The 16,880-nt window shown below is 39.7% G+C and overlaps 1 protein-coding gene across 4 annotated transcripts in view; it reads right to left on the bottom strand.

Annotated features, from left to right (window-relative positions):
• Positions 1–333: 333 nt before the first annotated feature.
• Positions 334–16,880, bottom strand: part of TNRC6B (trinucleotide repeat containing adaptor 6B) — a 243,209-nt gene continuing 226,662 nt past the window's right edge. For all 4 annotated transcript variants that reach the window (XM_037160756.2, XM_053661578.1, XM_053661577.1 and 1 more), the window contains 8 exons: positions 12,909–13,046; positions 10,468–10,644; positions 8,702–8,848; positions 8,388–8,483; positions 5,550–5,774; positions 5,209–5,279; positions 2,019–2,158; positions 334–1,138 (listed from right to left, as the gene is read on the bottom strand). In XM_037160756.2, coding sequence (XP_037016651.2) covers positions 751–1,138; positions 2,019–2,158; positions 5,209–5,279; positions 5,550–5,774; positions 8,388–8,483; positions 8,702–8,848; positions 10,468–10,644; positions 12,909–13,046 — 1,382 coding nt within the window. In that variant the 3' untranslated portion in view covers positions 334–750. The remainder of the gene's footprint in view (positions 1,139–2,018; positions 2,159–5,208; positions 5,280–5,549; positions 5,775–8,387; positions 8,484–8,701; positions 8,849–10,467; positions 10,645–12,908; positions 13,047–16,880) is intronic.

Consider the following 16,880-nt stretch of genomic DNA (forward strand, 5'->3'; position numbering starts at 1 on the left):
CTGAGAAATCAGAGTCGGGGAGGAGGAGGCAGAGGAGGACACAGGCATACACACACACAGAGACAGAGAGAAGGATGCACGCAGATGCACATGAACACACGTGCACACACATACCAGAACGAGCATGCCTGGGCAGTTACATGTGCCAGAACACACTGGTATTTATCAACCAGCCAATCACAATTTTTTTCCTTTTTTTTTTTAGGTTTTTATGTTTTTGTTTTTAAAGTGAGGCTCCGTCAAGTCTTCCCTCCCCCCACCCCAACAATTCTTTTGAATTCCCCTCCCTCCCAAACATGGTAGACCTAAGGACGGAAACACACCCAGTGCAAACAAAGTTAAAAAGCTATTTTTTTCAGTATATATGTTTCTTAGCAACAACTTCCATATAACATGAAAAAAGTGAAAAACTAGAAACTAATTTTTTTAATTTTTTTTGTGTTTAAATTTAAATGGTATGTGTACTTGCTTCACATTGTCTTTCTAGGTTGGCGTTCATGATTCAAGTATTTCAAGAGTGATATGTTCTCTTTTTGGATTCATATTCCAAACGAAAAAACTGAAGATATAAGGGAGGCAACTATGTGCTCAGACAGTCTGTCAATGACCCACCTTTTTTTTTTCTCTCTCCGTTTTCTTTTTTCCTTTTAAAAATGTATTTATTGCAAGTTGAAAAAAAAACGAAAAGGTCAAGTTAGTGCTGCTGCTGTTCCAAAAAAGGTAACGAGGTCAGAGTTGAAAGTTCTAAGTTCAGATTGAATCCGACCCTCCTCCCAGAAGGTCACCAGGTAGTAAAGGAGCAGGGCTGCCCATCCTATGGGGATCTTCCACAGTTGGGACTCCCCACAAGCTAGAAGAATAGTTTGGGGGCCCCCACAATGAAGCGCCAGCAAGATCAGCCCCACTGCTGCCACCAGCACTGCTGCTCCACTGCCCGAGCCCTGTGGACCCACCGAAAAGATTAAGAGCAGGCCCGACGGGATCTGACTGGGTCTGGCTGGTCTCCAGTGACTGCCAACCTGCTGCAGGTGCACTCGGGGTTGCTGCAGGTGTAGGGGGCTGAGCTTGTGCCAGAAAGCGGCTAACTTCATCATCGGTGGCAAACTCAGCCAGGATGGTAGTGTTTCCCAACACACACCTGGAAAAAAGGAGAGGGAATAATTACAGATTTGAGGAAAATACTGAAGTGCACAAGGGGACTGAATATTTTTAATTCTTATCATTCCAAGTACAGTCCTTTGAGTAGAAGCTTCCACATTCCCTGGATGCTTTCTAAAATGCAGACCCACAGGATCAGAACCTGTGTTTTAAAGAGGCTGCCAGGTACTGATTTAAAGCAATAAAGTAGATATCCAAAGACTACTGCAGGATACTACAGATGGATATCCCTTGGTATATGAAATATATATGTCACGAATAATGTTATCTTTTTTTCCTTTTCCCCATGGAAGGTACAAGATCACTCATCAAGCATCAAAGTGACTCAGCTTCACCCATCTGGAAATGCTGCTCTGTCTCAGGGGCGGGCTCACTGCCTGAGCCATCACTTGCTTGTTCTGGGTAGAGCTTTATATCGTGGTAGCTGCAGCCACAGGGAGTCAGGTCTTTCCTGTCTACCAGTTTGAGAGTAGCAGGGAGGCATATGGTCAAAGTCTGACCCAGTCCCGCCTACTTCATGCAAAACCCCTGCTAACTACACCAAGGCCACAATATTTCATCACGAAGCCCATAAAGAAGCCCAAGTAAGCAGTTAGATACTATTATGAAAAGTGACAGTAATTACGCTTTCACATTTTCATAAACATTGGCTTTGTTTTATGGTACTTAAAAATTTACTCACTACTTCACAAATTCTTCACTTGTAGAATTCTGATTATCGGCCTAGGATAGACACAGGACAATCCATGCTGAGGCAGATAAAGATCAGCCACCTCAGTACCAAACAATTGCTTATGTGATGATGTCGTTTTGGGTCTGTTCTCATGCATCTTTAATTAAGCAGGTGCTGGAATACTCACATGTGCAGTGCAGTTTGGGCCTTGGCCGCCTCCTGTTTGGTGCTGTATCGGATCAGGGCAGTGCCCTGGGTTAGGTTCAGATGGAATGTCAACAGTGGGCCATGCTGCATGCAGATGGTTCGCAAGGTCGACCCATCAATCTGAGGAGTAAGGCAGTTGTGAGATACAAACTGGAAGTGGGGTGTGAAAGAATCTTTCTTACATATGACAAAAAAAGGGTTTCTGGTTCATAAATAATATAGCACAGTGTCAGTACTAAATAAATCTTGGAGGGATAAATGAAGAACTTAAAGCAAGGAAAGAGTGCACTGAATATATAGGTCTTAAAGAGAAATTTAAAGATAGTCAAAGCATTGGGTTGAGATCAACTGTGCCCATTTTGCAAATAAAAAAGTTTGCACAAATACAGCTCAAAACAAAATCATGTGATTTAACCTGTGGTTTGTAGTTTTTAAGAGGCAAACAAGTGAACATGAGGTAATTTGTAGAGCTTTAAAAATTTTTTAAATTTGATTATTTTTAGACAGAGGGGAAAGGGGAGGAGAGAGGGAGAGAAATATCAATGTGTGGTTGCCTTTCGTGTGTCCCCTGCCAGGAACTGGCCTGCAACCCAGGCATGTGCCCTGACTGGGAATTGAACCGTGATCCTTTGGTTCACAGGCCCGTGCTCAATCCACTGAGCTACACCAGCCAGGGTAGGTAATTTATAGAGCTTTAAAAAGTGGAAATAAGCTAGTACCCATATAAGAGTTTAAAAAAACATGTAAAGTTCTCAGCATCATTACTAATGTATTCTTATACCTCCCAAGTTAAAAATTGCACAGAGAGAGAAGAGCTACAAACAAGAAAAGCAGAGCTAACAATCTGATGATAGAGTGTTGACTACTGCCCCAGCTCACAGACTATTCTGTGTACTCTTACTCCTACCTTGGCCATCTCAAGACCAGAGTATTCTGCTCTGAGTGGTGTGACTCAGTGGACTGAGTGCCGGCCCATGAACCAAAGGATCGCTGGTTGGATTCCCAGGCAGGGCACATGCATGGGTTGCTGGCCAGGTCAGGTCCCCACTAGGAGGCACACAAGAGGCAACCACACATTGATGTTTCTCTCCCTCCGTTCCCCTCTGTAAATAAATAAAATCTTAAAAAAATCAGACTATTTCTCCCTACTTCTCTGTTCTCTGCTGCCTGCAGCGGATGAGACCAAAGGCTGTAGTTGCTCACTTTAGTCATATTCTCACCACTAAGATATCCAGTGATTGGGGATAACTGCCCTCACCTATAATTCAAATGAACAAATCTATTCATTCCCTCTAATTAATTTATTGGTATCAAAATCTTAACTACATTTATTTAAGCTGCTTAGTCCAACATTTCAGTTCATTTCTTTAGAAGGGAAACAGATGACTATTGGAACAGCCTTCAAAAGTTGTGCTACTGGCAGCATCAGTGGGAACATTCTGTGGTTTCACCATGGAAACCCTGCGAGAAAAAACCGGCAGTTTCACCATAGTTCTTCATAGAAAATGACTGGAGAACAGCTCAGCATTGTTTTTAAAGTGACAACTGAAGCATGCCAGTGTATGCCGCTAGTGACTTCTCAGGATAGATGTCTTCCAAACACATTTTAGGTGATAAAAAGTAAATTCATCCAGGTACCAAAGATTTGACCTTATAACTCTCCTATAAGGTACAACTGAGATTAGTCTGCTATTAGGTAATGGTTTTTTAAAAAATTAATCAATTCTTTCTAATACAAATGCAGCCAACCCCTGTATTTATTTTGTATACATATACAGGTGTCCTTATTATTTCTCATATTCTAAAACAGAAGTGAACAGCTGGTTACCTTTCCAAGGCTCATTTTAACACTGTGTACCCCCTTTCTCACCCAAACCGCATTACAACCATCTCGCCATGTGACTATTTAGAAATAATGAGGCAGATAGAGTTGTGATGATGGTTATATAAAATCTTCATGTTTCAATCAACTATTAAATAACCTTGAGCTTTTAAACTGAGTTATTACATACTGGGATTAAAAGCTAATCCAGACTCTTCCTCATGTTAACTGTATTTAGGAAACTGCCTTCCTCCGTGTACCATGAAATTTAAGCCCTTGATGTACCCCTTACATATAGGTTCACAGGGCAAATAAATTTAGGAGAAGCTTTATTTCCCCACAGAGGATTATAGTACACATTAGCATATTAAAGGATCCAAGATGTCTCATAGTGAAGAAACCTGCTTAATTTTATTTAATCAAGTATATAATCCAAACATATTAGGCCAGACATCTACTAATATCCCATGGGAACCACTCTGGAAAGTGCTAGCCTAGTAAAGTGTACACAAATCTGTTTATGAATTAAATGCCAGGCTGATCATTCTGTGTGTCAAAGGCAGGGGGCATAAGTGACCCCTTTTAACAAGGTGTTGTAAAGGCTGTACTGTCAAGTCCAAATGAAGGTTATGGGCTAAGTTTCAATGGGTTCATTTAACTTCACTTGAATGCTCAAGATGCTGCTGCTGCAAATACTTCAGTTGTCAAGCACCCAGTGTGAAGGGGAGGGTGCTTTGGTATAAATGAGGTCCCACCACGGTACAAACAACCTAGAGGGCATGTTCTGATGATGGAAATTAGTAATGCCATCTACATAGAAGACAGTTAACAGAGAAAACATCAGAAGTACAAATGTCATGGGACATTTGACATTTAAGCTGTGAGACAGACACATCCCTTCTGCATAGATGGGTAACTGTTTATGAAATAGAAAAACAGTTAATATTGAGCCTCAAGTCTTAGATAACTAACAGAAACAGGTAACATTTTTTGGTGTGTGATTAAAGCACTTAAACATCAATTTCCCACTTAGTTCTAGATTCTAACAGGCAGATCTATACAAGTTGTCTCTGCTAACAGAATTCACCAGGTAATACCACCCCACTCTTACTATCTTATAAACTACACGTGTTAACATCACCATGAAGGAAGGTGCGAAGCTGAGTGGCCAACATCCCCCATTCAGCAGTAGGCTTTGAGCCTTGGGCGAGGAGACACACCCCTGCAGGCTAGATCTCTTTGCAGTGACCAGAAAATAAACGAGCTTTCATATCTGCCCACAGTTCCCATTTTCCCTCTCTTAACACAATTAAGTCTCATCTGGAAAATCACAAGAAAGCATGATTACCTGTGGAGTGAGATTGTGAAGGACCAGCCAGTAACTAGGACGAACTGAGCCACCATCACTCCAGGTAGAAGCTGTAAGCAACCAGACAAAAGATTAGCAAGAGCCATCAAAAATTTTAAAAAGAGGCATGAGTGAGGAACATTTTCATATAGCCCACATGCTGCTTCTCTCCTTTCATAAATCATTCTCTTTCTACCTCGCTCTGACCTTTACCTTGTCACTGAATAGCAAGAAAATAAAATTTTCTCTCTTCAGAAGACTTTATCATGTCTTCACCATCTGTACTAACATCAGATCCTTGTGTTTGAACAATGATGCTCCTTAAGGCACATCATTCTCACCTGTGGCAAGCCGTGAGTCCTGTGTCCCCCACCCCCTGACTGATCGGGGTGCTGTGCTGCTCCAGGGAGATGATGGTTTGGGATTAGTCAGACCAGGAGGTGGGCGGGGCAGCGGTGTAGTGTTCCTTGAGGAAATATGGTTCTTCCACATCTTGTTGGAGAGATGAGTGGGGTTGTGTCCTATGGGATCTGGGGACCATGTTGATTTATAATCAGGGAACTTTGCTATAAGAAAATTGAAGAAGGAATAATGTTAATTAGACAGTTGCTTGTCACCAAATACACATAAATTTTAAATATATACGCATACATTTAAATTCTAAAAATAGTTAAGTGCACATTTCAAAGCAGCATTACGAAATAATATTGTTCTTTGGGCTTATTAAATATAAAATTTTCAATGACAACTACTCAGAAATGACAAATTAACAAATGGACTAAAGATTTAATCAAATAGCTAACTCTCTATTGCTTCCTTAGCTAAACACAACCTGAAAGGGAAGAGTAATTCAAGGAAAGTATTCCTGAAACCTTGAAGATAAGAATGTGAAACTGAGTAGGTGTTCTATAAATACTTACTGACTTTAATGAAAAGTGCATTAGAATACTACGCTTTTCTTGATCCAGAATATTAGAGATCAACATTCAAACAAATTTTTAAAACACAGTAAAAAAATATTCACTAAAGGCTTATTATGCTTTAAGGTGCTACCTAAAGTGTGTGAGTAATATAAACGGTTATTCTCAATAACTTCAAGTTCAGATGGGAAAAGAACAGATGAGCAACATAACTGGTAACCCCGGGCAAGATCACATATGTTCAATACATGGAGAAAGACAAGGCTGGGCTATCAGCAAAGGCTTTGTAAAGACAGATCCAGAAGGATTTACATAAATAAATGGACTCAGAGAGCCTGGAAAATATAAGCCAAGTTCAATTTAAACACTTTCTGCATCAAACATTTCCCCTCAATTCTGGGTGAACAACATTTCACAAGGGCAGAGAGGTAAAAGGAGGCTATAAAGGCAGGCTGGGGGCTGATTAAAATGCTGTCAGGATATCCGATAGGAGATTCAGCATGCGGTGTTTCAAGTAAGGTTGAAAACCTGGGTCGACAGCCAACAGGATGGAACAGGAGATACAGGTAAGAGAGACTAAAACCACTTGGAACAAGGGAAAAATAAAGAGCAAGAAAATACTGAGATTTTGTGACAGTGATATGTGGGAGCATCACTAAGAAAAATAAACAGTTTAGTTAAAAGAAAAGATGATTTTGGAAGTGGGAAAATATATGTTCAGTTTTAGACATATTTAGGATGATTTTTGAGTCATCTCTCAGGTGAATGTCCAATTGTAGACAAAAGATAAAACAGTTCAACCTGAGATACAGGCAGTTCCATAGGAATAAAAGAGATGAAAATGAGTTTTACATGTAAAGGAAGAAGTGCTATAAATGTATAATCTAAGGGTAGTGGTTAGCAATATGAAATACTGAGTTGGCTCCTTTAGACACTCACTCAGACCTGAGGCAAACTGTATCAGCTCAGTGAACCTCAGTCTCATCTACAAAATGGAGACAACACCAGGACCTCCCCATAGATTCTGGTGAAGGTACAAGAAGAATTCATGCTGATCAAGGACACACGGACAAAACCCAAGGTGGGTAGGATCAAGGGTAGGAAATAGGGATGGGGGCAGTGGTGGGGAGTAAATGGAGACAACTCTACTTGAACAACATTTAAAATATGTGGAAAAATAAAAAAGGAAAAGAAATTCATGCTGAAGTGCTTAGCATGCTGCCTGGTTTACAGGAGCTTTCAATAAATGATAGATTGTCATTACTCTTTTTTTTCTTTGTATGTATGTATGTATTTATGTATGTATGTATTTATTTATTTATCTTTAGAGGGGAAGGGAAGAGGAAAGGAGAGAAGGAGAGAAACATCAATGTATGGTTGCCTCTCATGAGTCCCCTGCTGGGAACTGGCCTGCAACCCAGGCATGTGCCCTGACTGGGAATTGAACCGATGGTGTGGTTTGGAGGCTTGCGCTTAATCCACTGAGCTACACCAGCCAGGAAATTGTCATTACTCTTGATATGACTCACAGGTGGAAAGAAAAAAATAGAAGACAATTTATGAGGCCATTAACCTGTAGTGTCTTAGTAGGTAGCTAAGGATTTGTTTTATTCACTTTTGCTAGACAAAGAACAGAAGCCTTAAAGACTTTAATGGCTTAAGAGCCATCTTTTGCAAGACCTACGTGCCAATTACTAATGATTTGTTTACCAATCTGTAAGGCTTTGAGTTAAGTAAGAGACTTCAAAGGCTCTATTATACCCATTAACTTTTCCATTCCCTCTTCCCCCCAAAATCTCTCAAAACAGTACAACAAAACAATAAGGAACTCAACAAATGTAGGTACATTTAATCAAGGTCTTCTTTTTTCCTTTTGACGATCTCACCTTAGCCTTTGTCTGTAAATGGAAGGATTTTTAGAGAAAAGCCGTAAGAATAACAACCTGGACTTAACTGGTTCTTCCCACAGTCCCGGATTCTCTTGGCAAATTGGTTAAAAGGAAAGCACTTGGGTCACTGATATATAACCTCTGCCCCTGCAAGACCCACAGCTCCCTGCAATGTTGTCACCATCTGCCTTGTCCTAAAGCTGTGTGTGTCTCTCATCTTGCCTCTTTGAGACCAGAAGCTCCTGGAGGACAAGGCCAACATAGGAGTTGTGTCTCCAAAAGTATTTTTAAAGAAATAAATACCTATTTCCTTTGTAAAAGGGAGTCTGAAAAGTGCCAAGAAAAAGGAAAAAACAGGTCACACTCCTACCTGAAGTGCTATGAACGTTGGTAAAGGAGTTGTCAGAGGCACTGTAGGGCCAGGCACCAGGTGAAGGCAGCGAGGTGTTGAGGGAAGAATTAGACCCTTTGCAGTGACAAATAAAAAATGAGATAAAAATATTGCAGATAAATGTCAGTTATTAACAAGTGAAACCTTTAATATGTACTTTATTTAACCTTCAATAGAAAGGAGAACACGATATATCTAAAAAATAAATGTGAAAAGCTTTATGTTCTTATGTTTTCTGGTTCAATTACTTGATAACAGCAAGTATATATTCAAGGGATGTTTGACTTATTTACCTGTGGTGTTATCCCGCAGAAGTTGGTGGTCAGTATCTACAATAGGAGATGTGGCTGTACCCCCCAGCACACTTCCTGGGGTGACATAGGGATCAGATTCAGGGTCAATGTTTTGGATACCTTTCCATGGCACTCCTGGTTGGAATTCTGAGAGAAGAACAAGTATGGGAGGGAAGAATTTGTTCAACAATGGTAAAACAGTTACTTTTTGATAAGAAATAGATCTGTAAGAAGTCTGTTTAGTTTTAGATTTTCGTAATAAAATTTTTTCAAAAGGCAGCCTGAGCATATATTCTGCCAGCAGCACCTTTGTGTTACCACAGCACGTCAGCTTTCCCTGTATCTCTATGGTTGTGAACTCGATGCCAGGGCTCATCAGTGCCTGGCCCAGAACCTGCTCTTCCTGCTCCCAGGGAAATTTAGTCTCGAGGGCAGGGAGGCAGAATTAAGTAGTCTGGTGCTCATGAGAACTGGTCAGCCAGCAGGGACAAGAACCGGGAGAAAGTCTAGGTTGGAGATCTGTAACTTCTCCCATTTAACTTGCAGGAAATTGGCTCAGACACACAAAGAAACCCAATGCAAGGGACCAGTACTGTGTGAAACGTGCAGGGTTAACCAGCAGGAATAACTTTGGCTAATGAGAAAGCCTGGAACATGTATAAATAAGTGTTTATGATTTTTAAAAAAGACTTTACTTATTTATTTTAGAGAGAGGGGAAGGGAGGGAGAAAGAGAGGGAGAGAAACATCAACCCCACACTCAGTCCACTGAGCCACATCAGCTGGGGCTGTCTACAATTTTTTATTGGTTAATTTAAATCATATTTAAAGCTATGGAGCCTGTGAACCAAAGGGTTGCCAGTTCGATTCCCAGTCAGGACACATGCCTGGGTTGTGGGGGTCAGAGGGTGCATGAGATGCAACCACAAGTTAATGTTTCTCTCCTTCTCTTACTCCCTCCCTCCCTTCCCCTCTCTCTAAAATAAATAAAGTGTTTAATTTTTTAAAAAAGGAAAAATAAAGCTATGTGATAGTATTACTTAACTTACTTTTCTAATCATGGTCAGGGTAAGTAATATGCATTATACACCAACAACAGGTATTATGAGTCTACTTTAATAGCATGAAACTCTACATGTTCACATCACAAATATAAATGTAGAAAGAGAGGTTTAGAAGGACATACCAATTTTTTAACTTTTATCTTTACTATATTAATTTTTTTTATACACTGAAAATAGGTTATCTGTATCAAAACAGAGAAAAAAGTAACAAATTTTCTCATTGTATTCACTACTGCAAACCTATAACCTAACTGATAATAAAAACCTCCTTCAAAAATTAAACAAATCAATTCAATGGACATTTCAGAAGAACCCAGGGTACAAGGCATCCATCCTATGATGGATGCATGCCAAGTCCTGGCTCCAATTTTACCTTCTTTTACCCTCACATTCCCCTCCTCTGACTTCCTTCAGCTTATCTAGGTCCATGCAGTATTTATCACACAGTAATTTACCTGGTCAGCGACCAGTGTTAACACCTTATTTTCCTTACTTAATGCTGTAGAGCAGAGACCTTATCTAATAAAAATTTCCTATCTTCCCACAGCATAGCACATGCTTTGCTTCTATCAGACAATTACTGAATGAAAAAATGAATGTGGGTGTCTTAGTAAAGTAGGTGGCAAAAACAATCTGTTCAGAACCTAAAAATCAAAAATAAAAACCAAATGATATCCCAGAAAACACACTTCCTGGACAATACCTGGAGGCCAACTGGCATTGCTGGATTTACTTCCGATTTTATTTGTTGGTGGAGATTTGGCAGGTAACCAGCTATCACCAGCAGGACCCGTATGGCCACCCAGTGTGTCACCTGGGATTATATCAAACTGGTTGTATGGTGACCCTCCTCGGGTCTTCCCAGGAGCCACTATAGTGCCTGACAAAAGAGAGAGAGGAAATTAATTCAAACTTGGAAAGGACTCCTGTGAATAGAACTTGTCAATCTTTTATTCAGAGAAACTCAAACAAATACAGTATTCTGAAGTTTATACAGTGGAAAGGGTACCACAATGAGAGGGCACACTCAAGACCCAGGATATAATGAATAAGCAGGATGATCATGAACAACTCACCTCACTTTTCTGAGTCTTTCAGTTTCTCAGTCATGCACACAGCACTGTTTTCATTCTTGAATGTTCCAAATGCCATGGCCTTAAGAAGTTAAATAACTAAACTCTCATAAACTATGAATCATACCCATTATGCCCACAGTTTGTATACTAATGACTTGAGACAACATAAATGGAGGGAAGTCCACTGGAGGGAAAAGCATCTGCAATTGCTTTAAATTCCAAAGCAATGAGATGGAATTCCTCCTGCCTGGGGTCTTTGCCAGCACAAGGCCAGCAGTGAACTCTGCAGCTCTGAGGTTCACGGCCTCACACATGAACAGCAAACCCTTTGTAACTGCTTTCCCAAGAGGATTTCAGCCATTTCGTCAGTGCCTCCTTTATGCATTTTATATGCCATAAGGCAGAAAAGAAACTCTAACCTTAAACCTTAAAATTCCCATAAACAAAAAATGAGCTTTAAATAAAATTTTCAGCTTCTGTTAGATACCCTTCCACATGTTTCTCAGTCAAGTTTTACATGTTGTATTGTGTCACTTGAGCTATTCTTAGTTAGGATCCCATTTATTGTACTAATAAAATTATTTCCAAGGTAATAGATTAAAATATTTGTGTAAATATTGATTAAAATAATCTGTTCGGTTTAACCTAACAGGAGTATCATCAAAACTGTCTCCATGCTCAGTTAAGAGGTCACTGATTTTCTGGAGTGTCTGAAAGAAATTTGATTCAAGGGCACATTACAGTGAAGTAATAGCTGAATTCCCTCAGGGCCTGCTAAGGAAATAGGGAAAGTATCTGTAAGCTCTAAAAAGGTAAGTGACTCTTTTACTTTTGAGATGTCCTCTCACACGCCATTTCGCATTTACTGTCATGCACCTGTCATGTCTTTGGGGAAGGAAGCAGTGTAAGTGCTCGAAGCTGTAGACGTTGGGCTTGGATTATTTGATTCAGAAACAGATGTGATACTATGTATTAATCATTCTTGGTTTTGTGGCACAAAACGATGATGCTTTGGGATAGCAGGCAGAGAGCTCCAAGTGGCTACTTCAGCAGCCTCCAGATGGGTACATTTTTAAGAGTGGCTTATAGCCCTGGCTGGGTGGTTCAGTTGGTTGGGGCACTGTCCTGTGCAGCAAAAGGTTGCAGGTTCAATTCCCAGTCTCGGCACATACCTAAGCTGTTGGTTTGATCCCTGGTGGGGTTCGTATGGGAGGCAACCAATCAATGTTTCTCTTACATCAATGCTTCCCTGCCCCCACCCCTAAAATCAATAAGTATCTCCTCAGGTGAGAAGTTAAAAAAAAAAAAAAAAAAAAAAAGAGTAGCTTATGAAGGAACCCTGGAAGGCTTCAGACTGATGGGGTCCAGGCCCACCAGGGAGCAGAAGGAGCAGTCCACACCTATTTATACTTGGTTCTCACAGATGCAGGTGAGTCCAAGTGAATTCCTGTCAACTGAGACAAACAATGAAACAAAGGTTGAAGGAAGATCCCAAGACCTTTTATTTGTCTTACAGGGAAATGGAGAAGCTCTTACAGAGAATTATGGAAACGAAGGGCTGACCCACACTGGCAGTCAAAGCCTGGAATGAGCCCGATCGCTGTCCACATGCTCTTTATGTTCATAAAGAGTAAAAAAGCTTTGTGGAAATTTCTAATCTCATGTATTGATCTATCACAGTCATCTTTTGGAGATGGAAATGTTCAAAATCAGTATGATAGAGATTTGTTGTGATCTCTTGCACCTCATTTGTTGATTCTCTTCTCTCAGCCAATTCATTAGGGTTTTACCCTAATGGATGCTCAAAGTTCACTTCTACTACCCTCAATCCCATCCCACTGCAGGTGGGAAATTTTGGTCCCTTTAATCAGAAATAGCATTTTAAGTTTCTTATAATTTGAAATACACACAATATTTCTTCATAGGTGATCATAAGATCTGGGGGGAAAAAATCAAAAGACATGCTAAGAAATAGCGAAAGATCCGTGCTTTAAATTAATCTACAGGACACTTAAGGCCTGCTGAGGGTCAGAAGAGCTGCAACTCATAATGTTTTGCTTGCTCTTACCATTTTTGTGCATATTGGCTTCCTGTGTGGCTACAGAGGGCAATCCCTCCATCATGGAGGTCCACTGTTTAAAGCGAGACTCAGTTCCAGCCTCCTTCCCACCAACCATGCCATAGTCCATGCCGCCAGAGCTGAAGCCTAAAACAGAGAACCACATTTTATGTCTTTCTATAAATTTCTAGTATCAGTAACCAAGAGTGCTGAGGCAGAACTCCATGAATAGCTTCATTTGTAACTTAAAGACTAATTCACAAGGAGTCTTATTCAGAAACAGATTTTTTGATTCATAATGCTGATCTTGGCTCTTGCTTGCTGAAAACACAATGACCATTAAGATATGAGTTGTGATGACTGCCATGTAATTAAGATCAACTTACTCACTCCATTAGCTAACATCTGTGACACACAGAATGATGGGGTCCATGGTTCTCCAACTGAGATGGAGGTGTCCACACATCAATGTGATTTGGAAGAATGTACAGCTCTGGCCAGGCCAGACTCCACACTGAATCCATTTTGCGCTGCTACCATCTGCTAGGGTCTTACTGGCCCCTAAGTACCACTTATCCAAATCCCACTGAGGGTCTAAGTCATGTGTTTCTCCCCTGTGCTTCTCACAGTTGTCAAGGATAATTTTATAAATATATAATAAATCAAGTTCAAGTCATTTCTAACACCTTCTTAATCTATGTTTAAAATGTTGCTATAAAGAAGAACACTTCATATACACTGTTTGTAACTGACTTCACTAGCCTAAGTGATTGAAGGGTGGAGAGCAGAAATCCTTGGAATAAGCTGGAAACATTTCAAATTAAACAATTAAAAAAAAAGGTTTAAGATACTTTCTTCTTTTGTCCCACGTAGCTCAGCTGAAATGAGACTGGAGGGCAGGAAAGTCAAAAGGAGCAAGGGCTCTCTCTGACATAAGCTTTAATGGCCCACATGTGTTGCTCCTCGAGCAAATTACAACACTGCCTCTGATGGGAAACACCAGCCCAAGGTCTTGGATTCCAGGCCATCTGAAAGCTGGCTCTAGTCAGTGAGAAAGAGCTTTTGAAAATAACCCAGGGTTCTGGTGAAGATTAAAAACAATGTAGGGATTAGACGAGAAAAAGGAACCATTCCTTACACATTAATTCTCTTTAAAGTTGCTCTAAAATTACTCCAAAACTCACAGTGAATTAAAGATATTAAATTTCAGCTGTTTAGAGTTCTTTTGTGACACATAAAGTGTAGAAAATTTGAAAGAGTTATCTTAGGAGAGGGAAGAGTTTGAGGAGTCCATCTGAATCTTAGGCAATTTGGGCACTGTTCCTGTTAGAAACTTGGGGATCACGCCCTGGCTGGTGTAGCTCAGTGGATTGAGCACGGGTTGTGAAGCAAGGGGTCGGGGTTCGATTCCCAGTCAGGGCACATACATGCTGGGTTGCAGGCCGGGTCCCCAGTGGGGGCATGTGAGAGGCAACCCCACACTGATGTTTCTCTCCTTCTCTTTCTCCTTCCCTCCCCCTCTCTAAAAAAATAAAATATTAAAAAAAAAAAAAAAAGAAACTTGGGGATCACATGCCACCAACAGCACCATAATTAATTAACAAGGTTTGGTAAGAAAAAAAAAATAAAGAAAAGAAAGGGGGGAGAGGAAGAATAGAAGATAAAACTGCCTTCAAAAGTTCATTCTACAAACCCAGAACCAGAAATCAGTGCAAGTTCGTACAGAACTCTGTGTCTTTCTCGATGTCATGCAGCAATCGATGTGACATTAGGATACAGAGCGCACTCATCAAACCTGGAGAGAAGGGATTCTTGAGCACTGTGCTCTAGTGGCTGCATTAACACAAAGCAGAGGAGCACACCCCTCGTGACTCCTGGGCTGTTCATACACTGTCGGACCTCTGAACCCAGGAAAACGACGACTTTATTACACTTGCTAATTTATTAGAACCAAACTTGCTCAGTTCACCAAGTGGCTTCCCTGTAATTCTCCAGCTTACCAACACTTTAATTCACATCAAACAAATCATTTAGTTCAGTTTAATGAATATTTATAAAGAGCCTACTTGGGCTAGGTTCTGTGTTGGCAGTTGAGGTACAAATAGAGATAAAACATGTCCCTTGCCTTCCCAGGGGCTCATTTCACTAACATATTCCTTTTGTCTGTCTTTCATCCTTACAAAAACAACCCTTTGCTTCTGTATCAGTCCTTTCTCCTGCTTCCACACACCTTAATTCATCAGCTATTCAACGCTGCCACTAGGCTCAGTGCTCACCATCTGGGGGACACTTTCAAATGAACCTGTCCTTAGTTGGTCACTCCTTCACTTCCTTTGTCTGTCGTTCTTTATTTTCTGCTACTCCTTTTGTTGTAGATTAAAAAAAAACAAACAACAAACTACTGGTTTTGCAGTTATTATAGTACAAATAAATTTTAAAAGCAACAAATTACCAAGGTTGCCAATTTTACACAACAGTTCTAATCCATGTCCACATGTACATGATAGTGCCACATTCATAATCCAGGACAAATACAAATAACTGCTATTTTAATAATCTATAATATCCATAACTCTACTTCTCACTGGTTATAACACACAAAAACATTATAAAATTTTGTTACATTTTAACATAAAAAGTGAGTTTATTGGAAATGCATTTTCTAATAAGATGAGTGACTGCCAGTTAGTCTAGCTACTGTGAATGGCTATGACTTACTACTAAAGTAAGATCAAGTTCATGCTACTGTACACCTATTTTTACAAATTTCTGTAGACATAAAGCACGAAGAAATTTTATATAAATAAGCAGATTGGAAAAGAAGGAGTCTTGTTGTAACATCTATTTCTTTGAACTTCTTTTTAAGTATATTCCCCTCTCCCCAAGGTTTGATAACACAGATACTAAAGCATAACTTTTAGATATGTCATTATCACCTGACAAATAAGGTGTATTTTTCAACTTTGCTACGAGCAGAGAATTACAAAACCATCTATTTTACAAAAACAATCAATTAAGAATTAGTTAAGCAGTCGAAGTCATTCAACTTTTTAATTTTGAGAAAACATACCGAAAGAAGATTTATTAATATTTAAGAAATTTTTACTTATTCCTCCTACTGTTTTATCCACAGGTATCTTTTTGAGTTTGATATACTTATTATTATGAAAACTGACATATTATTCATTTTGTTGCATCTCTGTCATATATTTTCTTGAAAAAATTTAATCTGTATAAGCTATGAATATATTTTCCTCAAACTTATAACTTTACAAATTTAGTTTATTCAAAACAGGTAGTCAAATCAGACTTACTTTCATAATTTTAGGACTGTATAAATATAACTACTTCTTAACTGTTAAGGAGTTGAAATTACAATCGGCCTCTTGAAGGCAACTGCGAGGCTGATGTGGCCCCTGGTGAAGATGAGTCTGACAGCCCTGCTCTAGGATGAGTATTAGAAAAGCTGAAGAAAAGAACCATATGCATTTAAACACATGGAGAAGCTGCCTGTGCCTTCCAGATGTTCTCTTTGCTTTGAACTGACTGCACTGTACTTTGAGAACTATGTACTCTGACAAAAAGAAATGGAAGAAGCTAAGTTGCCCTTCTTTATCATTGCATATGCTATCTAAATTCAGAACAATTCAACACATAGCAAAATACTCAGGTTTTTATGTCAGGCTTTATCCTTAACAAAAAACATGATGAAAAAGGTAAAAGACTGGAAACTCAGGAGGTAATGACACCTTCATCAGTCATTACGGGAGGCTTCCTCCTTGCCTGGTACCCTGGCATGCCCTAGTAAGATATGAGATGGTAGAGAATTTACCTTTTTTAAAATGTCAAGTGGAAGAAAGGTTATATTGAATTTAAGTCAGTTCTCAGGTGGATCTTTTCTTTTTTTAATCTTCAGCTGAGGATATGTTTGGGTTTTGTTTTTTAAATTTATTTTAGAGATAGAAAAAGGGAAGGAGAGAG

The sequence above is a fragment of the Artibeus jamaicensis genome, unplaced genomic scaffold, assembly GCF_021234435.1.
Source record: "Artibeus jamaicensis isolate MK-2021 breed Jamaican fruit bat unplaced genomic scaffold, CSHL_Jam_final contig_233, whole genome shotgun sequence".
Lineage (NCBI taxonomy): Eukaryota > Metazoa > Chordata > Mammalia > Chiroptera > Phyllostomidae > Artibeus > Artibeus jamaicensis.